General features: G+C 39.7%; 1 protein-coding gene across 3 annotated transcripts in view; it reads right to left on the minus strand.

Annotated features, from left to right (window-relative positions):
- The window catches only part of LOC110468582 (complement C4-A), a 52,500-nt gene extending 27,635 nt beyond the window's left edge, over positions 1 to 24,865 (minus strand). Inside the window, exons 1-15 of one of the 3 annotated variants that reach the window (XM_085578590.1) lie at positions 24,740 to 24,818; positions 15,046 to 15,206; positions 13,610 to 13,692; positions 11,953 to 12,145; positions 10,776 to 10,956; positions 10,064 to 10,134; positions 9,666 to 9,751; positions 8,900 to 8,982; positions 7,690 to 7,777; positions 5,163 to 5,268; positions 4,844 to 4,967; positions 4,432 to 4,547; positions 3,661 to 3,828; positions 2,730 to 2,927; positions 945 to 1,136 (exon numbers count right to left, since the gene is read on the minus strand). In XM_085578590.1, coding sequence (XP_085434716.1) covers positions 945 to 1,136; positions 2,730 to 2,927; positions 3,661 to 3,828; positions 4,432 to 4,547; positions 4,844 to 4,967; positions 5,163 to 5,268; positions 7,690 to 7,777; positions 8,900 to 8,982; positions 9,666 to 9,751; positions 10,064 to 10,134; positions 10,776 to 10,956; positions 11,953 to 12,145; positions 13,610 to 13,674 — 1,671 coding nt within the window. In that variant the 5' untranslated portion in view covers positions 13,675 to 13,692; positions 15,046 to 15,206; positions 24,740 to 24,818. Of the gene's footprint in view, positions 1 to 944; positions 1,137 to 2,729; positions 2,928 to 3,660; positions 3,829 to 4,431; positions 4,548 to 4,843; positions 4,968 to 5,162; positions 5,269 to 7,689; positions 7,778 to 8,899; positions 8,983 to 9,665; positions 9,752 to 10,063; positions 10,135 to 10,775; positions 10,957 to 11,952; positions 12,146 to 13,609; positions 13,693 to 14,340; positions 14,469 to 15,045; positions 15,207 to 24,739 lie in introns of those variants that run through there. The other 2 variants (XM_021526622.3, XM_021526623.4) reach the window with 2 other exon arrangements.
- Positions 24,866 to 25,496: the final 631 nt, after the last annotated feature.

The following is a 25,496-nucleotide window of genomic DNA, read 5'->3' on the forward strand; positions in this document are numbered from 1 at the left end:
AAACCAGTCTGTAATAGTATTTCCTGCTTTCTATCACACACTTGAAATTTTTAGCATAACTGAGCAAACACAGATCTGGTTCTGATGTAAACACTTCTATGAGTTAAAGAAGAAGTAGCCATGGCGATAAGGAAATAATATGAATTATTACTAGAAATGCCTGTGAACATTATTGAATTTTGCCCTTGTATAAATGAAGGATTGGTTTGTATGTTGGTGATGGATGATTTTTTTTCTCGAAGACCTTTTTTCCCCTCAATGGAATATCATATTCTTTTTCCAAACCAAACATTTTCAGTGGAAAAATCATTTTAGACAGATGACAATTTTCATCAATTGAGTTTTCCTGCTATTGGGAGAAATTCCTGTGTCTTAATTTTTTTTTCATTTTACTTTATGGTCCCAGAATGAGGAAGAAGAAGAGGAGAAGGAAGATCAAAGAAAGGCTTAGAGGGCCTCCCATTTTGTCCACACTTCATTTTCTAATGTAAACTGTTATTTTTTAAAAGCTTTTAAAGTGTTACTCAAACTCAGAAAATTACTTTTATCAGAAATTAAAAAGCTTGAAAAATTAGTTCAAATTCATAATTTTTCCCAATAAATGCTTTCACTTTCTTTTTTTGTGACACACATCATTATAAAAAGAGAAAGTTACAAAAAGATTCTTCCCCCTCAACAATTCTATCAGTGTTTTCTTGTCAATTTCTAAAATATAGACACTCACAGGGGGTGATTTCTCTCTAAGAAACTGTATTTTTCATCTCTTTGAGGCACAGCCTGGGAGCCTTTCTAAGCTATGCCTTTTGGCACGACTCCTGATGACTGCTTTTCAATAAAAATGACATGTCTCACTTCATAATCCCAGGCCTGCACTTGCTCTGCCAGTACCCCATTTATAAAGGATTTTGGAATGCAACAACAGAGGCCACAAGCTCTGAAAGCACCTTTCCTTCGCAGACATCCGTGACGTCCACCCACACAGAATCAGCGATGATCTCTTGCTGGCCCTTGTGCTCAATGAAGTAGTAGGCTAAAAACCGAAAGGCAGGCACCATCTTCTCAGTGATTTTAAGGTTTATTACTTTGTTTGAGGATGGGACCCTTCCCAGAAGCTCAGCTTGTCCCTTTGCCACAACCTGCAAGGCAGAAACAAAGAGAAATCAAATACTGTGACTATGCTCCAGAAAGGGCATTATGTTGCATAATTTTACTGGTTTTTTTTTTTCCCCTGAGGCAATTTCTGTTTAAAATATATTCTCTTATTCTCTTCCAATGGCACTAACTGTTTTGATTACCAAGCTGTATACCAGTAGCCTGGAGATGTGCACACTGTGATGGTGGATCTGTGGTGGTCTTGTGGCCCAGGTTTGAACACAAATCTTGCACCCTCCACTCAGTCTTACAGCTTGAGAAGGGGTACCCAGATAGTAGACTGAATTTTGTTTCCTGCAATGACTGGTGATCACATCCAGGAAGATACCAGCATTATTTAATCTGTAATCAGTACTGCATCTGTCAGATGGTGTGAAAGAAAGTACCACAGACTGGTCCTTAACTGATTTCAGCCCATCCTTCACTATTAAACTCCTTCCTTCCTACATTATGTTAACTATATTCATGGGTGGTCAGAGGGATGAAAAACAGGCACAGTGGCAGGCGTGAGAGTGCTCTTCCCTGAACAAAATATGTGAAACTTTCCTAAATATACAGGGTTTCAGGAAGAAACAAAGGCATGCTACAGCCTGCCCTGAAATCCTCACTGTCTTTGTTAAGATGACCAAAGCTGGGGAGAGGCCCTCACTGCTGAGTTCCAGCAGTGTCTGCCACCATCCCTCCCACATATCCTGCCTGTCCAGCACTACACCTTCCCAAAGACTGGCAGCACCCATTCCAGCCCTGTGATACATCATCCATTGAAAACAAACCCCCAAACCTAAACTTAACTCCTAGGGATACAATTATTCCAATGTATCAGAGTCCTTTTAAGAATAAATGGGAATTGATATCTTGGCACTTATCATCCTGAGCGATTTAGGCTGCCAAGGGAAATTCAGACAAAGAGAGCAAGAAGAGGATTAAAAACATTTCACATTCAACAGATCCACTCCTGGAATCTACCCATGAACACATTTGTCTCATTCAGAAAAATAAATACTATGCATTTTACATGCCCCAAAAATAAGTGCAAATGTATAAAAATTAGCAGAAACATAGAAATAATTTATGAAAAGAACCTATGCAGATCACTAGTCCAGCTGCTTGCTCTAAGATGAGACATCATGAGGCTAAGATTAGGTGAGACTTGTGAGGGTTTCTTTTATTGAGTGTTGAATTTTTCTAAGGCTGGAATATCTCTCAGCTCTCTGGGGAATATCTTCTAATATTGCACTCATTACTAGTGAACATATTTTTCCAAATTTAATCTTCCAGGCCATAATTTTTTACCTTGGTCCCTTGTTAGATTGTGTGGCACCACCTAGGACATCTTGTCTCCACCATGCCTTAATTCCTCTTCAAGTAATTTTAGGTTGCTATTAACTCACTTTTAGGCACTTCACCAAACTGAACAAGCCCAGTTCCCTCAGCCTGTCTTGGCGAGTCAGAACACCAATCCTCCCATTTGCCCTTTGTTGGACCCCCTCAGTTTTCCCTTGCATCAATAACTAGGTAAACATTCCAGATTGCATAATTTCTGAGAGAAATTACTGATATGATGCTATTCTGTTTACCATATAGTAGAAATAGCCAATGTTTCCACTGCCAGGCTGATGAATATCATTCAAGGTGATGGGTAAGGTATCTCCAGGTGCCACAACAGTGTGAGGGATGCTGATGCTGAGGTAGTTTGGAGAAGCAGACTGGTATCTTTCAGCTCTGATACTGGCTTCAGGTGTTTCTAACCTTTCTTTGCCCTCTTCAGCCTTTACCTATCAGGGAAGAAAAGGACAGAGTGAGTAAAGTGTCTCACAGGAGACAGTGCATAGTGTCACCAATAATCATATTGTGCCAGGTTATTTGGAAAATGCTGTGAAGTGAGAGGAATAATTGATGGGACCTCATTAACAGAATGTGGCATCAAACCCCAGGATTTTAGTTACTTTATTCTCTTACCCCATTTCGCCTCTTGCTTTATTTGCATTTGGTATTCTCACCCTTGGATCTTTCTAAAGAAGAATCAATGGGTCAAAATCACAAAGTGATTTTGTACTCAGGCAAATTTTCTTCCCCCCATTTTATATTGTGCACATAATTGAACCCTGTGAGTAGGCAGATGTAGTTGGCTCTCTTCATTGCTCAGGAACTTTTCCTTCACTTTCTTCTCATAATTTTAAATCACTTTGTCCTTACAGTCCCATTTATGTCCTTCATTCCAGGCAAATGCATATCCAAAACACAAAAATGCAGCGCTATAACCAATGCATGTACTCCCAAGGCTCTGATGTGCAGGAGTGTCCTTCACTTGAGACATCCCTCAGGCCCCTGCTCTGTCTAGCAAATCTTACACAATCTGGACAAGAATCTGCAGGTGGTGTAAGAAATCAAGTTCCACCCTCTGTGCTAATTCGATGAAACATGAGCATCCTCACAGTTGTTTATAATTGTCTTATGAGCAATTCTCAGTGGGATATTTTTAAACATGCATGCTTGCATTTTCTTTACCTTTATTTCAAGTATTTGAGCATCTCTGGGGGTGTCAAAAGTAATGGAGACCAGACCTTCACTATTACAGAAGGCAGTCTTCTTCACTGGGGGTTTTCCAGGCAAGGTAACAGTGGCAGTGACAAATACGGAGGCAGCAGGAGCACCATCAACCAAAGTGGCAGATGCCTATTGAAACAAACAAAAAAACCAACCAAACAAACAAAAAAGTTCTGTTATTTAAAGGAAAATTTATATTTTAAAAATGCCCACAAGCAAGAAGCAATTGGCATCTATTTGGTCTAAGCAGATCCCAGAGATATTTGTCATTAACTATTACACGGTAAATTTCTGACTTAAACTCTTTGTAGAAAACTCTAGAAAATCAAAGGTGTGACGTTTCAAGCTGCATAAACTTAAATGCATTTTTTTAAAAAAGGCTATACACTGTCTTACTTTTCAGAATTTTAATTTGATGTGGGATTAATTTGTTACAATATTCTTGTTTCAGTCTTTTGATATGGAAGTGAGGAAGAGATTGTTAAGTTTTATAAAACCCTGTAGTGTGACAATGCATGTTGACTTCTAGAATAGAAAACCAGCATTTTCTGGCTGTTCAGGCTCTGAGCATACAGGTATGAGACAAACCAGACACACAAACAGTAGCTATGTGTTGGACCTATTCTTGAAGGTCTCTGTCCTACAGAGCTCACAGTGGATCAGATGAAGAAAGAGTGCAGATATAAATGCATTGCTGTGGAGGCAGACAGATGCAGTCAGAGCATTACATACCACAACAGAGAAGGGGGCTCCGGGCACAAAATACTTTTTGGTGTTAGACAGATCAAGAGCATAAGGAGATCTCACAAACTTCACACTGCTGAGTTCTTCTTCCCTCATCTCACCACCTGTTAATATCAAACAGTATGGACTTGCATACCTTGGATATCTAATTTTCTAAAATATTTTGTTTTCATTTTCAACTAATGGCAAGAGTTAAGGTTACCTAATGTCATCTTCTGCAACTTGGGGCTTGAGCAGCTGCTTTCCATCTAGGATTCTTCTAGTTAATTCCCTACAGCATGAGCAAGCTTTACAGCAAAGATGGATCCAGTAAGACCAGATTCCCCACATAAAAGATGACACCAGAGAAAGATCAATTTGAATCTTCCAGACTGCATCAGCTAAGCCATATTGTACTCACTTGCAGTTTCTACAGTGGTTACAGCGACATATAAATGAAACCCTTCCAGAGTGGAAATACTCTTTCTCAGTTTCTCTTCCAAAAGTGGTGTATTTAAAGTAACTCTTCCTTTTCCATTTTGGATCTAAAACAAAAGTGGGAGGAAAAAAAAAAAATGAAAGAAAGCTCTCTTTAGCTTACTGGTTTGTTGCCATTGTAGCCATTAGAAATAGTGTTGTTTATATCACAACTACAGTATTATGGACTTGTAAGTTTCCAGAACTTCTGATAATATTCAACTTAGGTAGGATAAATCAGAGTATTTCCATTGAAAACTTACTGATAGCTGTTGCTCCAGGCCTGGAATAAATATTTTGTTCTCATTTTCGTCGATTATGCCAAATCGCACATATGCAGCACCTTGAATCTCTTTCCCATAAGAATGTCTTTTGAAGGAAGAAAAGTGAGGAGAGTGATCATTATTTTAACAAAAATCAAGCATAAAGCAGACTTAATCATTTTATGCTGAAAAAATATTGGAATATTTGTAGGCATCCCATTTGTAAATAATAGCTTTAAGAAAAAATTTAGTCCTACTCTCTCATAACTCAAACCTGAAAACTTTTACTGGTCTTTGTGCCAGCTGGTGATTTCAAATGCAAAGATATTTAAAGCATAGGTCACATTGACAGAATCACATGGGGAGAGATCATCTGATAAAATTGCACTAAATTTAATTTTTCTCTTTTTTTTTTTACAAATTTATGAGAACTTAAGTTGCACAGAGAAGTCTTACACCACTCATACAATTTCACTTGGATGAACAGCTAATTCCTTTGTATGAGGCACCTCAAGAGCAGAGCATAGAAAATAAAGGATCAGAGAATAATTTCAGGGACTAATATGAAATACTTGGTACCTCTGAAGACATAGAGCAGGAAGACCCTACCTGCTGATATTTTAACTCCTGCATTGGGTAGAGTGGACATCCTCTGCCTTACATCACTCCTACAGATTTAGTCAGTATGGCATAAAAGTCCTCTTGCAAATGAAATATTTGCCAGATCAGCATCTGGCCAGAACACGCCTGAACATTTAATGAAGGTCATGGGGAGAAAGGACAGGGCATGTTGTAGCACCTGGCTTTGGTACTCGAGAAAGCCCTGGCAGATGGCATCTTCCAGCAGCACAGTGTGCAATGTGCTACATGAGACCCGTCATGGCCATGGTGCTGTCTTTTGCTTGTGGAAATCCTGCTTCACTTCTCTCCTGTAATGGCTTATTTTTGTTTAAACAAGCCTCTTTCAAATAGACCCGATCAGCAGCACTGATCTATACCAGCTGCTGGAGAGGCAGCTCTTATGAAGACTGCATTAAATGCCAGAGCTAATAAATGGGAAGCAATAGTCAATTATACAAAGTAATGTCATTACATGCATGGCCTGTTCAGAGAAATAAGTTCAGTCATCAGGAATTCCATATGATGATTTTGATGAAAGTCATGCAGGCCTGTGTAGAACCACTAGGAGCTTTTCCAAAAAGGAAAGGAATGGTATCCAGTTACTGAACATCAATTTTTCTTCTTAAATAATTATGAGACTAATGAGGAGTCAAATATATATGAAGTTCATAAATTCAAAATAGAGTGCTGCAATAGCACAGAGAAAAAATTAGAAAAAAATTAAAATACTAAAGCCAGTGATTTGAAATCACTTCATATCACAACATCAAGTTATCATGATTAAAGCTAGTAATTATTCAATAGAACCAAATAAAAATTTAAGGTAATCAAGAGGAGATAAGAAGAGTTGAGTTTGTTCAGGCTAGCACAAGGAGGTGGATACAGGCTCTGTCTGCTCTCTCAAGGTGTGCTGGGGAATGGAAGGACCAGCACAGACAAGGACAGCAGGCCTAACAGCCCTCACTCCTCTGAAACTGAATAGATTTCTCCCAACTATGAAAAAAGACCAGCTGCTTCCACCTGCCTGTTCTCATTTCATAACACTTATTCCTTTTTAGAAAAAGAAAAAAAGCCAAAGGTATCAAGTTCTAATTTAGTCATTCTCCTAAGGAGCAGTTTCTTAGTATTTCCACTCTTATGAAACCTGAAAATTCAACAGCCAAAAAATTATTTTTACTAAAAAATATTTTGATTGATTCAATTTTCATTGTCTACCTTCCTAAATTTCTCTGTGTTTCATATCATTCTAATTTGGTATGGGACTAGGTGCAATTAATCTTCCCTTGAGCCCTGCCCCATGGTCTGACCTGTCTGAGAGCTCTGTAGCTATGGAACATCCAGACCAGTGCACTGCTGCTCAGCAATAGGCATGTGATGTTGTAGTGATGGTCATGGAAACTCCTCTGATTATTTGTATTTATCTGCCTGGAAGCCTTTCTTCATAAATCATTACTCTCAAACAAGCACTAACTTATTATTTACAGACTTCATTGTGCTTTGAGAAAATTCTATACCCAAACCTGAATCCAGCTCTACTTGAATGTTACATAGCACAGTGGAGGCTTTAGAATATTTCTAAATGTTTAAACTAAAAATATACAAAAACACAGGTGATCAGCCTGGAACCTTGTTTAGCAACACAGAGGAGAATCCTAAATAGCCACCTTTGATAGTAAACTGAAATATTCAGAAAATCTTGTTCCAGCTTGATCACCATGACCTGGACCCAGGCAGCACTTGGCACTGATGTCTCAAGTCAGTGGGGGAAACAGAGAGTATACAAGATTAGTCAGATCCAAGGCAAGCCAGAAGCTAGTTAAGTGTTAATGAGAAGAAAAAGGAAGAAGTCACAAAACTCATAATTGCTTATCTGCTTCTTAACCAGCCTAGCCCTGAGCACACCTACTTTGCCTCGATATCAAACACAAAGCTGTCATTCCAGATGTGGTAATATGGATGAAGTGGGATGAGTTTGACTTCAAAACTTGGAAGCTCTGCATAAAAAAAAGAAGACAAAAGGTCATGACATGTCAGTTTCAAACATACCTTAAACTCCTGTTGTGGCAACACACACTGAGACAATCTAGCTTTACTGAGGGGATGCTTTAGTTTGAATTAGCAGTGCTCTTCTGAAGCAAATCTGGTCATTTTCCCTTCTTCGTCTTTGCTTCACATAGTGGAGCAGTCTTCAAGCACACAAAATGTATTTATTTACAGTGAAAATACAATGAGTGACTGCTCATGGGCACGAAGTGCCCTGGAGTAGGAGAAAGCTGAAATAAACCCACCCTGAAATGGGTAGAGTGTGGATATGAGATCCTCAGTATCAGCAGTGTCACTCTGAATTTGCTCCTACAAAGCCAACCTGTTTGCTCCTGCAGGTATATCAGAGTGATTTGCTCCTGCTTGCAGCTGTTTGGGGAGGAGGCAGTAATTGTCACAATTCTGCTACCTTCACTAGCTAAGGCAAAATCAGTTTTGCTAAACTGAGATTTTAATACAATCTCAAGGTTTCCTTTTGTCTTTGAAGGAGAAAAAACCCAAAACAATTAAACAACAAACACACATTAATTTTACAAGAAAGTATACTTTCAGTATAAATCAATCAGACCACTTCTTATCCCAAATTGTTACATTTTTGCATTTTTACTTTATCCAAAGGGCCCTTATTTTCCATAAAAAAGGTTATTTGAGGATAGGAATAACTTGCATAAACTTCCAGATTGAATTTGATTGAGACAAAATGGGCAGCTTTATTTTCTTTTTTTTCCATCTCAGTCTTCACTGCAAACTTTAGCCAAAATTGCAATGACTTAAAAATGGAGCTCATCTAATTTATTTTTTTCTGCAGTAGGCAAGCCCTTACAATGTTTTGTGACAAAATGTTAAAAAAGTGTTTAAAATGTTACCAAATCTATATAAAACCAGAGGTGCTTATTTTTTAAAATATAAGTGGAAGACACACAATCCCAGAGATAGAGATAGCAATGATGCATTGAAATACCATGAAAGTTGTCCTTAGTGCCTAACTACAGCCAGATTTAACAACTGCAGTATATTTTTAGCACATTGTGATAGCTCTGTATATTTATAATGCAAATGTTATAATATCTCACCGTATCTTTTAACTTCAAATTCAGTGGAAACATTAGACATTTCATGTTGATGAAACCAGGCTTTGATTTTCCAAATTCCAGGCCTAAAGTTCAGATTCAGAAGAAAATAGTTAATTACAATTCCTCAGATATTTTATGATGCCAACATATAAATTATCACTGAATTATAATATTTTCCTTGCTTTGATCTCATCCCTAGCTGATTAATTAATGGATTTCTTTTTACTGGGAGAAGCCAGCAACATATTTCCAAATGTCTTAGGAAACACTCAAAACAAGTATGAGGAAATGCAAGATAACATATTTGCAAACCACTACCTTTGAAAAGTCCACAGAAACAGAGAACTCATAAAATATTTCCTATAGATTATCTTCACTGAGATATCAAAATCAACCTAGCATGCCAGAAGACCCTGAATATTAAGAAAAAGCTTGACTGAAATCAGAGATAATAAATGACACTTTGCAGACTAGCCCTTGTAGAACTGCTCTCTTGAATGCAGCCATATATTTGAGCAGATATTTGAGCAGTTTGTTTAATTGTTCTTTACCAGGATGCATGTTGCTAATTGCAGCATATTGACAGTAAATTCTGGACTCATCTCTCCAAGGTAATAGGATATTTAAAGGTAAAAGGATACTGATCATAGGCTCCATATGTCCCCCATGGTGAAAGAAAGAAAATTTTGAAAGTTAATTCAAGAAATTCAACAGCTGAAAATCTTAATCTACAGATTTTGATGCAGAAGGCAGAGCAGTAACATACTCAGCAATGTCAGGTATATCGAAGTGTTCACCAAACACTGTGTTTATTTTCCGGTCTGACTTTTTAACCACCATTCCCTTGGAATTCTGTTGAGACAGAAGAAGCAAACATGAAATTATGCACCAGGTGTCAAACATTTACATTCAAAATCTCAAGGTCATATCCTAGTCTTGTGGAAGAGAAAATGCTTGACTTACTTTCCTACTTTATTATTCACATGTCACATATCTCCATGTTTCTGATACGGGCCAAAAATAACAACAGATATCTCACTATGTGCAAATACAGATTTCTGGAGAGGAGTCTCAGTTATTGTTGTGTTCTTGGATGTTTTGTACAAGTTTTCCATAACTCCCATGCTGAAGAAGCACTCATCAAAAGTGTTTTTGAATACTTACTAGCACAGCAACTGTAACCGTGTCATCTGTCGGCCTCATTGCGTTGTCCAGAATGAAGATCCTGTATCTGACTGTATAACAGAAGAATAAATATGTTCACAAATTATTTCTGGCCTTTCTATATTCATATAATTGCAATCTGTAAAATGAGCCACCGAATTTAAAAGAAAACACTTTCTTTTAGTGAAAAGAAGTCTGAGAAATTTCAAAAATAATTTTCCATAGCCTTTGCATGTTACATGACAGGATAAAATTTTGAAGCAAATTCTGAAAATTGCTCTGGGAACTTCACTTGCTTTTGTGTTCCTTCTGCAGTTGAGGCCTGAAACCAAACTCAAAACCCCTTTTTACTTCCCACTTTTGTTAATTAAATTGGTTAGTAACAAAGCAGTAGTACTCATAAAGAGCAAAGGTAACTTATTGCTGTTGTTACAAGCAGAAGCAGTAGGAATTCAGTTTTTGGCAGTTTCTCATTATTTTTTTTCAAAAGGAAAGTCAGCATTAATCTTTTTGAACAAAAAGGAGCAGAATTTGTCTGTCTCCCTTAAAAGTGACTGTCTCTGGAAGCATTTCCACAGGGATTGCTGCAATGTGCAGAGCAGACCCTGCAGAAGCCCTGGCTGCCAGAACAACTGGCTCGTTATTACCTTTTCTAATCCTGCCCTTGTAACATCCATATTGAACACCTGAAGAGAAGCATTTGTATTTTAACCTTGGGAACTTGGTGTGTATATGGGCTTATCTGTCTGGATAAAAATGTAGCCTTTCTTGGAGGACAGGAGGATGCGGGTGCTCTTGGCAGTCATATGAAGCTCCTTGCTCTCAGTGACCAGTAGAACATATGGCAGATTACTCTTCTTGAACAGGCTCTGCTGCAGACTCCCTGGCTTGACCTGAAGATAATAAAAGGGAAAACCCCACAGAGTCAGAGATGAGCCTGGTAACTTTGGGACCACATAGCTGAGGTCCCACTACAGGTGAAGTGCTTAAATAATCTTATTAGCATCATTCAACATAAGATTCACAATTATGTCTTTCTTACTGGGTGTTAAATAATTCTTAGTGGGTGAATATTTCTTTTAAAGTAGAAATACTCTCTAATCCTCCATTTTCCACCACAGAAAACCACTTTGTTCTGTCTAGTGTCAAAAACTCCAGGTGGGAGACTTCAGTCTACATGCCTGTATCCTGTAACCCCTAGTTATGCTAAAATCTTGGTTATGAGATTGCTGCTTTGCTTCATGCAGTTTAATGTGTTGCTTCTAAACATCACCCTTGAGAGGAACCTGATTTGAAAGCTCAGGTGTTAGCTTTGGGAGTAACCAACCAGAGCCAAACTGAATATTGCTGCATGCTTTTTTCCCCAGCCAAATAGCCCTAACTAGTGATACTGAAATTACTCCTGCCAGACTTCAAAGAATGGTGCCAGGAGTAAATGATGCAACATGGGATGTAAAGAATTAATCAACTTAAAAATCTGAAGAAAGAACACAGGCTTTGGTCTGAGAGACTACATATTTTTAAAGGTTTCTCCTGCATTGTAAAATGCCAGTAGTAACCAAAAGGCCTGCATGCAGTCATACTTTAAGTGAGGCAGAAAACCCAACAGTGAGAAAACAAATAATAGAGTTTAAATTAAATTTACCATCATGTGACAAAATCTGGAGGTATATGGGCACAAAAGAATATTTACAATCACCACTGAAGTTACCCTAGGCGTTTTTTTATTAGCTGGTTGGGTGAATAGGGTGTTGCTGTCACTGGAATTGGTTTTGTCAGTGTCTCTCAAGATCAGTGTTGTCACAGTTCCAGACTATTCCAAGTAGAGATTATGTGCTTTTTATCACCAAATAATAAAAAAAAAAAAATCAGTGTGATGTCAGACTCACCATTATTTTTTTGGTCTCTTGGTAGCCATTATTTTGATTAAGGTTAAAGTAGATCCTCTCTGATACGAGCCGATTTTTCGTCTCATCTTTGAAGTATGCAGTAACTTGCACAGGGCTCTGTGCTCCATGGACTTGAACTGTTATCGTCTCATGTGTGCCCAAATGCACCACATTTGGGGCAGTAATAAGAAATCTAAAACAATAGATAAACAGATTGTCTAGTAAGTTCAATGCATGTCCAAACACTATGAATTTTAAAGACAAAACAGACTCTCACAAAATAGCTGAACATGGAACTTGTGGAGATCACCTAATCCATCACCCTTGTTAGTCAGAGTAAAGGTTAAAAGAAAATAATTTTCTCTGACTGATCTCCAGATTCTGAACATTTCCATTTAAGTCCTGTAAAACATCAATCACTATACATAGATGAGAAAAAGCCTGCAATATGTCCCAGAGACTACCAGTGCAATTTATAACTTGGTGAAACTCAGAGAAAGCACTGTAAACTCAGATTTCTGAAACAGAACGAGGCCATGCATTGAAAGACAATGAATACATAAATACATAAATACATAAATACAGAATTAATGCTACAGTTATGTATCTTCATGTACTAGCACCCACATGCCAGCTTATGCTTTGATGTGTCAGGAGGTATAGATTTCCTGTATAACCATATGTGTGGGGTTACAAGTAGCTGATCTTCCTTGCAATATCACTATGAAATATTGGAAATGAGAGATCACAGAAGTTAAGACCACATCCCTGGGAAGGGCTGAATTGGAGGCTAAATTGGTTGGAATTTTTTCCTCTATTATTTTCTTTCATTCTTAACCTACTCTGGTGCCTCTTAGTAATTGATTTAATGACCTTTAAAATGTAGATCATCCTTGCTCTCATTTTTTTCAGGTCTATTTTACACAAAACAATTTTACAAAAATCAGAGAACTGTGTGAAGAGCCAAGTCCTGTCTCTTCACCTGAGATGTCTTATAGACAAATAACAATTCTGAGCTCAAGACAGGTGCTTTGGAAAATTATTATTCTTCAGAAGATTTCTAAAATGAAAGGTGCATGATTTTCTATTATCAGAATGGGTTTGCTGAACTACCTTTTTTATTTTTCAAAAAAAAACCCTCTTATTTATTAAATGCATAAAATTAAAAGTGAGGTATAGAAATCAGGGAATAACGCTGTTATTTAATTTCATTCATTTGGCATCTGTTTGCTCTAGCAAGGCCTGGCTTATATGTGAATCTCCACTGAAACAGAGGATCAATATAGAATACTGAAGGTTTCCCAGAAGTTAAACCTTTGCTTTCTGCAATGTATAAATCAATTACAGATTTTTTTCCCCCAAGTCTTTTCAATCCATAAATGTCACAAACAAGAAATGAGCAAACAGCAATAAGAGAATGAACAACATGCTTTAGTAGTACATTTTTAATTATTGGTTCCTGAGAAAAGATTTCTTCCTTAAAAGGGTAGATTTTAGATTTAAACTTTTCACTTCTTACCTATTTAAGGTTACAAAAACTTTCAGTGGTCCAAGAACCTGGCTTTTTTGATTCTCTTTTGGGAGAGAGAGACTATTTCTTACCTTCACTTTCAAGGGATTTATTAGGATTGAAGAATTTGTAATAAAATATACTTACGATGGTGTTTGCTGTGTATTGGATAGCAGCAAACAGAAGCTCGTCAACAATACCAGCCTTTCCATTGAAAAACTCTACAACATCTGCAAAACAGAAGCAACAAAGAGCCACCATAAATCTAGGTGCTGACTGTAGGAAATGGGCTGACAGCACATTGCAGCAAATGATGTTGCCTATCTTGGTTATTTATTAATAACTTGCAAAACTACGCAAGCAATAATGATGGACATGCTGGTGGTGCACACCAGTAATACCCTAGGGAGTAATGTTATGGACTAAATCACAATTTCATATTTTTATGCTCATTCATTCTCTTCCCAGCTTCAATGTTTTCACATGATAGCAACTAAAAGTCAAGTGCAGAGAGAAGTCTTCACAAATAATGCAAAGGCATCCCAAAATCAAACAAGACACAGTGGCTTTGAGTGGCTGTAGAGTATTTCTAAATGAGGACAATGCAGGTGACAGGTTCTTTCTCTATGCCTTTATTTAACCCAGGCATCTCTGTGGCCCAGCAAAGGTGAAAGTTCCTTCTGGTTTAGACAGTACCAAAGGAACTATGCTGGAAATCTTCCTGTACAAATCAGTCTCAGTCTATGGTGCTTGAAGGCATTCATCTGCTTTAACTTCATTGAAAATGAAATTGATGCCTTTATCTGAGCCGCTTAACCCAATTTTCCTTTGTGCCCAGGACACTGGGCTTTTCCAGAGAGTAATTAGCCTCATCTTACCATAAACATATAAGATGAATCATCAGCTGAAGGCATTCCCAACTGCATGAAACACATATTAAAAAGTAGGATACTGATAAACAGGTGGAAAAAAAAGCCCGTCTGAAGAATAACTGCACGAGAAACAGTTTTGATCAAAGGTAAATGAAAGAACTGAAACCATCATCAGGTCTCATTTTTGCCAACTTTTACTGGATTGTTATCTCCCAAACACAGTTTTGTTGACCCATGAAAATGGAAACATGCCCATCTGATTTACAGGCAAGTCAAATCCCAGAAATGATCACATGGCTCTGGTGATGAACTGCCCTTTAATACATCACAGCTAAGTCTGTGTCTTTAATTATTAGCAATGGATGCCTTAAATCAGCACTCCCTTATTTGCAAGGTGAATTCATGCTCACAGCAAAGGTTCATTGCCCACAGCCATGGGACCTTCCCCTCACCCCACAAGTTGCCTAAGTGACATCTCCTGCCCTGCTTGTCAAGACAAGGAGGTAAGGAAAGAGAAGAAGCTGACTACAAACCAGTTCACTATTTTACACTTAGTGTGCTACAAGTGTGGTAACTCCCTCTGAGACAAAATGAGACAGAAAGTACTCTCTGTCCACTGGTGGTCACAGAAAGGCTGGGCAGTGGTAGTTGGCTTCAAACTCACATCAGGAAAAGCAACATTTTGCCTGCTCTCTGCAGTTATGCACTCACATTTTTTTCCAGAATGCCAGAATAATTTTCATCAGGGTTTCTGGCTTCCCAAATCCAAGAGAGATGATAGGAATAGAGATTTCCACCATAAAGCTGGTCTGTGTTCAAGGCAAAGACATGTGGAAGAAAAAGCCCTTTTGGGAACTGGGCTTGTGCTCTCCCTAGGGAGCAGAAGAGTCTTGTTAAACCTGCAGCTGGTAAAATAAGGATTCTCACTTCTGCAGAGATAATAGGGAGAGTTAATTAAGAGCAGCAGTGGCTGTGGAGCATGCTAAGGCTCCTGCCTTCTTCAGAGGCTGTTCTGCTGCTCCATCTTGCACTGCTGCCATCCAGGGTTGGAGTTGATGCAATCACTGAGCGATCCTAGTCACTAAAACAGGACAAGAAACAACTGTGAGTGAGTCCTTTTCTTTTATCCAGACAAAGAACAAGAAAAGAAACATCTGCAAGGTCAGTGCCCATTCCTTCAGAAAGACATAAGGGAGTTCTCCCAGCTGAAAACCAACAATTTCCAGGAGACAGCAACAAAACCAGCAGGGATTTCCTGAAGTCACAGGAGAGGCAGCTCTGCACACCAAAATCTTGCTCTGTGCCCATATTTATCAGAAGGGAGGAGACGGGATTCCCATTTTACAGTCTGGCTTGTTTGTCAGGGACTGAAGTCTGTTTGCACAGCTATACAAACAGCCATGCATGAACTCACAGCTAGGCATTTTCAGATTGCTTTTCCTCAGAAAAGCTATTATTTTGCTTTCACTTGTCTTTAATAGGATTTGTACACTTTTGCTTCCCTAAATTAAGTATGAATAAATATATGTGAATACACAACAGCTGTCCATAGCAATATGCTCTGTAACTATTTCATACCTGAATTTAAGGGGTATTCTGACTCTCAATACAACTATTTTTTGTCACCAAAATGTAAACCAGTGACTTCAATTAAATAGAATTTTTTCTCACTCTATCTCACAAACACAAAAGAGCAAGCTTATGAATAACCACTTGTATAATGAGAATTAAAATTCCTTATGATTAATTGTTCTGTCTCTAGGTTTGTATAAATTAATAATTGGTTTTCTAGTATCAAAAATTCTTCACACTGTGATTTGTAGTATAGTGTAAAACATTCCAGTCCAAAGCCACACCAAAATGTAACAAAATGAAACTAAATAAAACAATCTTGGTTGAGGGTCTCCAGCACATGCATGAGAGAGAGAACACAGAAAAATCCCTCTAAAGAAACTTATCTGCCTATACTTTTTCTAAAGGCAAAGTCCTTTCCTGTTTACTCATCAGCCACATTTCACCTATTGATCCTTCAGCTGGCCCACAGTCCAGTAAGGGCCGTGGAAAGCACAGCCTGGGATTGATGTGTGTGCAAACCCTGAACCTGGGGAGACAGAATTCATTTGGAGTATATGCTTTCTCTCCTTTCAGTACTTTTGTTTGAACTTGGTGGGATTTCACAGTGTTTTGAGCACCAGCAGCACTTTTTGTTCTTTGGCATGAAGAGCTTCCCAAAGCCTTTTTTCCCCTTAATCAGCCTAAATACTAATGAGACCAAACTCTCCTTTCACTTTCGTCCTGCACTCTTTCACCTCTGCCTGGCAGAGGGGTACAAAGGGCAGCTTCACAAAACCCATTTCACGAATGAGCACCGCAGTGACATCCTCTCTACTGAGTTACAGGGACTTGTGACAAACACAAAAGGCAATATTTCACTTCTGACATTTCAGAAAATTAGATTTTGAAATCCTTTTTTCAACAGCAGACCATGAAGTGTGGGTCTAATTGGAAAAGTTCCTCTTAACAGCAGGATATCTTCTCTTTAGTGTCAATACGAATTGGAATTGTAAATTAAAATCATACTTTTCTTCTTACCATAATTGAGGTAATGAAATGAAAAGGCTGTAGCTGCTTTTGCCATTAAAAATTCTTTAAAAGTTCTGTATTTAGTGCTTCTAAGTGTATCTACTGAAAAAAAAAATAATATATTTAGAGGAGGAAAACCAGAATTTCCCTCCCATTTTCTGCTCTCAGTGAGGAGTCTGCATTTCTGGGGGATTAAGCCTTAGTTTTTTCTCATGGGTTTCTTCCTCCCTTCTCTCTCATTCTCTAAATTCTGTGATTTTCTGAATGTTGTGTTGAAAAAATAAAAATAAGGATTTTTGAAAAAAACACACAAAACCAGCACTGCTTATGTAAAATTCTTATCTTGCAAAAGTGATCTATGAGGGATTATTTTAGTTCAATCAATAATTGTGTAATACCACTGACATAATATTTCACCATATTGTAATAATACATCCTGTTTTCCTGGTCAACCATGTTTTTCAGAATCTCAGTGCTTTTGGCACCTTTAAGAAGACATTGAACTGGTCAGGAGGAGAGGAGGTACCTGAGCATGCAAGTGACACTCTCACCCCAGGTGAAAGCACAGAGCTGCTGAAAATGAGGAATAAAATAACTTGGCCTAAATAATACAGAATATTTGGAGTACTGCCCTTATATTCAAATATCCTGATACTTTGCCTAGAGGCTTGTTCTCAAATCCATTCTTTGTGGTTTTCTTTTTTTTTCCCTTTCAATTTCATGATAAACCCCAAAGTAACCCCAAAGTAACCCCAATTCTTCCTTGTTACCCACTGTAACAAATACAAATTACATAGAAAAATTAATGTATTTTAAGTAATTTGATTTTTCCCAGATTCTTAATTCCTCTGGACTGTAACGAGCACAATTATCTCTCTAAGGAATTCTTTTCTTCTCCTTTTCAAGGGAGCAAAAGGTAAGAATAAGTCTAAAGAAGCAAAAGGTATCTTGAGCATATCAGTGGAAAAAGCTAAAATTTTAAGTAGCTGAGAAGAGTAAAAATAAAGGTTATATATCCAGTTTTGCGGACTCAGAGGGATATTGTGAAATTAAGTAAAGCAGTCTTTTGCAGGAAAATTTTAGAGCAGTAATTTATAACTGACCCTTGTTCCTAGGATTTCCTAACTTGATGCATGGAGACACTCTAAGATTTCAGACAATTGCACAATTTTACTGAAAAACAGTTTACAGGCACAGCAAAGGAGAAAATAAATCCCACAGCATGTACAACCACAGCTAGCCTTGTGCTTACCTGCCACTGGCAGCCTACCCAGTTCTGATCTGCAAATTTAATCTAAAACATCCTCTTCACCCAGTAACTCAGAGGAACACGGGACACCAGAAAGGAGAAAGCATCTCCTCCCCCAAGATGGGAGAAGGCTCAGCTCCCACTTCCATCAACTCAAGAAAGTTTAAGTCAGCTCCACTGGCAAATGGGAAGCTGCCCTTGCTTTTTTTTATCCCTTGGTTTTAATGTTCAAGGCTGAAATACAAAGACAAAGGAGGAAAGGGGACAGAATAGAATATAAGGGTCAGGAGAGTTTTGTGTTCATTGTAAAGGAGAAGCTGCTCAGTGACAGTGCTCAGTGCAGCACCTCCCCATGTGGCAGGCCTGGCATCTGATATCCTGGTGGAGAGGGGAAAAGTCTGGATGACTTTGTAGCAGCTCAGTGGGACAGTTGTTCAGGTAAAGTATGTTGATCTCCTCTTTCTGAGAAATTTAGCCATGGAGCTCTGGCTCTTTGTGACACTCAGCTTTTTAGGTAGCTCTTTGGATGAACAATGTGCCTTTTTCTCCTGTGAGGCACAGGTACTGTACCCAGCCTGGATGCAGCAATCATAGGAGGAATCTTCCCTCACAAACCCAGGTTTACAGAAAACTACCTCCAGCAAAATAATGCAAAAGAAGTCAGCTTTGCTGCCCTCTGAGTGGCTTAGATGCAGAGAGCAATATTGATGCCTTCAAAAGAAGACTGACTGGATGTCCCCAAAGCCCTGATGATGGTACTTGGATCAGACACCCTGCCCAGATTATACAGTTGATATTATATTGTACCTACAGAAAGAAAGGTGATGCTATAAAAAATGTGAACAAATATTTTCATGCATTTAGTCAACACATGTTGGAAGGCACGTGGATCTGCTCTTGCTAATATGTGACTACCTTTCTCACTACTTTGTGCTGGTTTTGGCTGGGATAGAGTTCATTTTTTCAGAGTAGTTAGTGTGGGGCTGTGTTTTGGACTTGACCTGAAAGCAGTGGTGATAATGTGGATGTTTTCACTACTGCTGAGCACTGCTGACACAGAGCCAAGGCCTTTTCTGGTTCTCACCCACAGCAGGCTGTGGGTGCACCATGAGCTGCAAGGAGTCAAAGCCAGGACAGCTGACTCCAACTGATCAGAGGGATTTTCCAGACCATACCATATGGTGTCATGCCCAGCATATAAACCTGAAGGAAGAAGGGAGTAAGCCAGGGATAATTTGAATGATGACCTTTGTGTTCCCACTGTCCCATTTTTACTCTTACAGTTCTCTCCCTATCCTGATGCAAGGGCAATAAGTGAGCAGTTATCTGGTGCTTAGTAGTTGCATGGGGTTAAATCACACATATATATTTTTATGACCTGGGATACATTTCCAGGCTGTTCATCCTTGATTTTTTCCTGACCTCTGAATGAGGAAGATGAATTTTCAGTCACACCAGGATGTGGTCTAAAAACGCATCTGCACCATTCTGCTTCAGGTTGTGGTCCCAGCAGGATCCTGCTGCTGCCTCTGGCAGCAGTGCAGCCTGCAGCCCTGCTGTAAAAGCAAGGCTGGGGCTGTACCTCTGCTCTCCCCTCTTCAGGGAGTGGGACAGAGAGGTTTGGCAGCTGGTACCATCCACATCTGGGCATCTCTCTTAGCTTTCCTTCTTCTCCCTGCATTGGGTGTGACTGTGGGGTCTGCCTCTGGATCAGTGAAGAAATAAAGGACAGATTTGAAAGAGCCAGGGCCTGTGGTGCTCTATTACTCAGGCAGAAGCCCAGATCTGTGATGCAGTTCCCTGTCTGTTTATGCTGTTCCTGGGCTTGGACACCATCTAGCCCTGCACTGGAGCCCACTGGCTTCTGCCACCTAAATGGGGAAGCTGGTTCCTCCCCAAGGTTGCACACAGCTTGGGGCTGCCAAGGCTGGCCCTTACCAAGCAGCTCAGCCTCAGGCATTGTTCTGCCTTCCAGGCTTTTCTCATTCCTTGCTGCCAGCAGTGATGCCTTCTTCACTAATTCCCTCTTATTTTCTGGAGCCCTCCTCTTGATACTAGCTGTACTTTGTTGATGAAAATGTGTCTCGAAGAACTGTTTTTCAGCTTTGGATCTTGGGAGAACCAAGATAGGATGGGTGCCCTTGGAATGTGTTTTGTCTTTCTGCCTAGGGAAAGGGCATGGAAAACTACTGGGAAAACTAGCCACTAATATAATAAGCTATAAATATACATGTAAAAAATTACAAAGAATACACAAAAGAAAAAGGCAAAAATCAGCATGGCCTCACCACCAGCAGTTTCTTTATATCTGAGGTGGCCTCCTATTTCACAGGCTTTTACACTTCTGCCTGAGCAGTGATAAATAAATAAAGACAAGTCAGCAGAGATCGTTAAGCATTACAACATAATGTAATGGAACTCTAAATTTCCAAACAGCTCCCTCTTCTTTGATGACTTCTGTAGAGCTTCTTGGATTCAGTAAGTATGCTGCAGATGTACATTTAGGCAGCAAGCCCAGCTCCAGTGGCTGTGGAGAAGAGCATTAACTTGTACATTATTCTATAAATATCTGTCATAAGTTTGCTGCATTCTCTGCTGAGGGATCAAAAAGTGTTGACTCACAATGGTAGCTTTAATGCCTCTGACCTGGCTCACATGTGGAATGTCAATATACTTTAGGACATGGAATCTTATTGCCACCATCTGCACTGCCTGTAGCATTTATGTACTGCTGTTACTGTAGCCTGAAGCAGCAAGAAGGAAGATTTGTAACAAGAGATTAAAAAAATAGAATTTTTTCCCTCTATCCTGTGGTTATAGAAGTGTATTCCACACCTGTGATTATTCTCTATGTGATTATTTTGAAATAGCAGCTTGTATGGATAGGAACATAAAGTACTCTGCAGAATATTCCCATCTCAGTTACACACCATGAAAGATCATTTGTGCCTTTAAAAATATTAGCTGTGACAGCATCATGCACAGCTTTCACATCTGTCATTTCCCCCCATCATCTCGCTTCCAGAGTCTTGCTGTGCCTGTTTGCGAAGCATCCCTGACGCCAGAGATGGATGGGATGGCTCGGGGAGCTGGAGGGGAGCCTGCGCACGTGTGCGGAGTCCTGGTGCCATCCAGTGGCAGCTGTGCCCTGCACCACGGAGCAGCTTTCCTGAAGGACCGTGCAGCTGCCAGCCCTGCTTCCCGAGACCCCAGGTCTCCACCTCCCAGACTGCTACCTGGAGTAACTGGGGGTCAGCTCTGCATTCCCACATCCTCCCGTGGTTCTCCTCAGGGTGCTCGTACACGAGCTGTGGATCCGAGCCCTGTGACAGTCAACACAGCTACGTGGGTTTTAAAAAAGCAATTTGAATTACTGAAAGGAGGGTTTCCACCCTGGTTTGTTCCAAGGAGTGCTTAACCACTTGTATGTAAAAAAAAAAAAAAAAAAAAAAAAAAAAAAGATAAAATAGAATAACAGTCTCCAAACAAGTCCCAGGGAACCTAATGGCAGGTCAGAATCAAGCGTTATCTTTTGAGACACCTCTGGTGGGACTCACTTTGGAGTACTGAGTGTTGCTCATCTCTTGGCATCACAACCTTTACTCACCTGTCTCCAAAACCATCTTGTCTAGATACAAGTGAAGGTTTTTATCTAGCTTTGCAAAATGATCATTTTGCAAAGAAATGAAGCAGCAAAAGCAGTGCTGTTCAAATCAAATTTTCAGGGTAAGTTTTTATAATGTCAGTGCTCTCAGTTGGCAGCACAGTTGAGGGCCAGTCATGAACACCTTGCTCTGCCCAGGTGCATCAGCCTCATGGCATTAGACGGTGCAAGGCAACATGAAAAGGTGTGTGCTGACCACCACAGTTTACTGCCAAGTACAGGGCTTATCTCATTTGAATCCTTTCTGGGGTAATCACTCAGAAGTTTGACCCCACTGCATGCCTTATGGAGTTTCTGATTTACTGCAACACACTCTTCCCACTCCCTGAGAGTCAAGAGCTTATCTGGGAAAACAGATGCCTTGAAAAAGTGTGGCCCCTATTTTCTGTTCCAACTAAATTCCACTTATAACTAGAAGGGAGGATAAAATATTACTTTAAACCATCTTTAAGATGCCCCTATTTCACAGCAGGCAGAGGACTAACTTCACTTCTAATAGGAATAAAAGTGCCTTAAGATATTGTGATAAAAGACCATCTGTTTAGGAATGCTAACACCTTTCTGGCAAAAAGGAATAGGCAGTGCGGGTCTTTGGCTTCTCTGTCATAACATATATCTCTGAGGTTAAGAAAACAGAAAAAAAATCTTTCTGAGGAGATTTATTTTACTTCTTATTCCTCCTTACAGTCTGCAGATAGCCCTTCTGATGTGGGAGCTACAGTAGAAGTAAAGACTCTGTTAATTATATTTACCATGCTCTTAAAGAATAAATAACCCTATCTGTAACTGAGATTTCTAGAATTGCCCTCTCTAAGTAGTCAGGCAGGATCCACTACATGGAGCAGTGCAACACCACATAAAAGCAAGATAATAGGTATAAGGTAGATACAGAAGAATGCAACTATGCACTTAGGAAAACAGTCCTCATACAAATTCAGATAACGCAAAAGACATTCCTCCCTTTCCTGCAGCCTTGGGAGAGGTATTCTGACTACCTCCCCATCTGCCTGCAAAGGTGGCCCACAAACACCATTTATGTATCTGTGTGCATTCCCCTGCCCTCACCCACAGGGGCTACTCTTCACCTCTGCCACCTAAACCAGAATTATCTCCTGCTTTCCCACTACAGAGTCCAGAGTGAAAACAATCTAGGACCTCAGAACACAGCCCTAGCTGCTTAGAAAGAAGCATTCTCCTAAGTGATTAGAGAAAAGAAAATAAAGCATTTCTCATACCTTGGAATCTGGAGAGTCAGCTTGACCTTGCCAAAGTCCAAGTGTATGTTTAGTTATGGAGACTCCTTAAATGGCAATAGAAGAAACATGGGCAGAAAAATCTGTGCAGAGGAATAATCTGCTCATACCCATAATGCTGAGATGTATTTGAAATAAAAGATGACTAAATGAACGGGATAAACTTGTGGAAGAGTTGTGGCACAAGAAGTTCTCTTGTGGTGTTTTTTGTTGGGGTTTTTTAAGGTTTTTTATGGGAAAAGGAATAATCAGCCATACAAAAATTTATGTTGAAAGCCAAGAACAACAAAAGCAGATCTGTGGGGCTGGAGCTGTGTTTCCACCCTCCCACGCCACTGTTTTTTTGTTATGCTGTGCAAATGAGGGTACCCAGGGTGCCCTAGCAGTAGCTCTTCAGCATTCCTGCATCAGTGAAATGAGAGAAGGGAGATTTTCCCAGAGCAGCTCTGAAGGGAAATATGTACATGTGGGTGTATACATGCATGTAAAGGAGGAACAATTAAGAATTTTAAAAAGCAGGTAGAGATCTTCATTCATTGCAGTCATTAAAGAGACCAGATAAAGGCTTACCTTCCTCATCCCCCTTTACTTTTCAGTGACAGCAGTCAGAATTGGCCTAATTTCTGGTTTCCTTGAAAACCCTTTGGTGAGCACATTTATTGTAACAGCTGGGATGCAAACCTTGTAACTAAATAAAAGCCTGTGAGTAAAGTTATTTAATTAGTTCAGAGGAATTTCAGATATATGTGCATATGTAGGTTTACATGAATGTGCATGTGCCTGCCTGTATCTGTGAACAGATGTGCACATGTTTTACACAGGTTTCCAGGGGTCATGAATTTTTTTTGGGCTGTGCAATAGCTGAAAACAACAGAAGGTGGCATGTTTTCAACATTTTTGTCCAGCAAGTAAGTGCAGTAAAGGAAATGAAAGAAGGAGCTACAGTAAAGGGGAAAAGGATACAGGAGAAAGAAGACAGCTAAACCCAGACCAAACCAAATTTGATAATTCTCTGCTGTTAATGATTGTATGGATACTGAAGGCTATTTCTGTTCCTCATTTTAGTAGTGGGATTCACTGGTATCATAAGGGCTGATTTTACTAGACATTGAAAAATGCCTGGTCAGTTCACTGCTGTAATATTTTTATAAAAATTGCAAAATGCAGATGTGCAATTTTTTTCTGGGTTGTTCTTTTATTTTTTGGTTTTTGTTTGGCTTTTTTTTTTCTTTTTTGTGATAAAATACACCACTTAATCAAGAACCATATGAGGAAGATAAAAGTAGCCCTGACAGTTTCCCTTTAAAGTGCAGATACATGGGAGATAGTACCAAGAAAAAACAAGAATTAATTTACATTTGCCAAAAAGTTATGTAGCAAAAACCCAAAAGGAATAAATTAGAAATTACATAGTTTTGTGTTCTCAGGTCATTACATTTTTTTTTCTAAATATTTAATCAGGCTTTGTGCAACTCTTACCACCAGCAGGTGCCTTTTAGTCTGCAGGGGCACCCTCTTGGCCTGCCTGCTTTTTGTTTAAAGCATAGATTTAACTATCTTTTCTGACTCGCCACTCTGTGAGAAGCAACAAGTTCCCCACGCCCTGAGTGTCAGCAGCAGAAAAAGCCCCATTTACAGCCAGTACTGGGGACTCACCAGGTAGGAAGCTCCTCTTCTTGAGCTCTCTTCACTTTCTTCCACGACTAATTGCCACAGCTTGTTTAAGGAGAATCACACTGCTCCAGAGGGGTGGTGAGGGCTGCTCTGACCAAAATGACCTCTCCTGCCCCAGCCGGGGGTGCCAGGAGCCACCACGGAGCCAAGGCTCACATCCCGTGGGAATAAAGCGGCGCTTTTGTTGCCCCTTTGAGAATCTTGGACAGCGTCTGACAGCAGACAGCCCTCCTTTGTTTAGCAGCCAAGCGCCCTCATTCCCTGGGTAGTTCATTTGCTTTTAACTTCATACCTTTACCAGATGAAAAAGACTCCCTTAGAATGTCTGGGGAGCAGGGAGAGAGGTCTCAGGTGGCCCGGAGGCTGGCAGCATCCCCTGCCACGGGCCGCTGGAAACACACGCTCAGTGAGGGAGCCTGCTGAATTCTCCCTCTCTGGGAGCACCTCCCGGCCACTCTGCTAATGAGGGACCAAAAGCAGCTCACAGCAGTGGCAGAAGGGGAGCCCAGAGCCCACAGCTCAGCAGAGGGGCACAAGGAGAAGCTGCTGCCACACCTTATAGGTTGCCTGCCCCATACTGAAGGTTCTTGGCATGTGGAAATTCTGGTGCTGCAGCATCTTGACATGAAATAAATAGAGAAAGCATGGACTTTGGAAAAATTCTGTTGTTTAACTTCTGCTTTTCTCAGTACATTTACTTGTTGATCTCCAAACATGAGGTATTTTGAAGGAATGGTTG

This window comes from Lonchura striata, chromosome 1, assembly GCF_050655825.1.
Source record: "Lonchura striata isolate lonStrDom1 chromosome 1, ASM5065582v1, whole genome shotgun sequence".
Classification (NCBI taxonomy): Eukaryota; Metazoa; Chordata; class Aves; order Passeriformes; family Estrildidae; genus Lonchura; species Lonchura striata.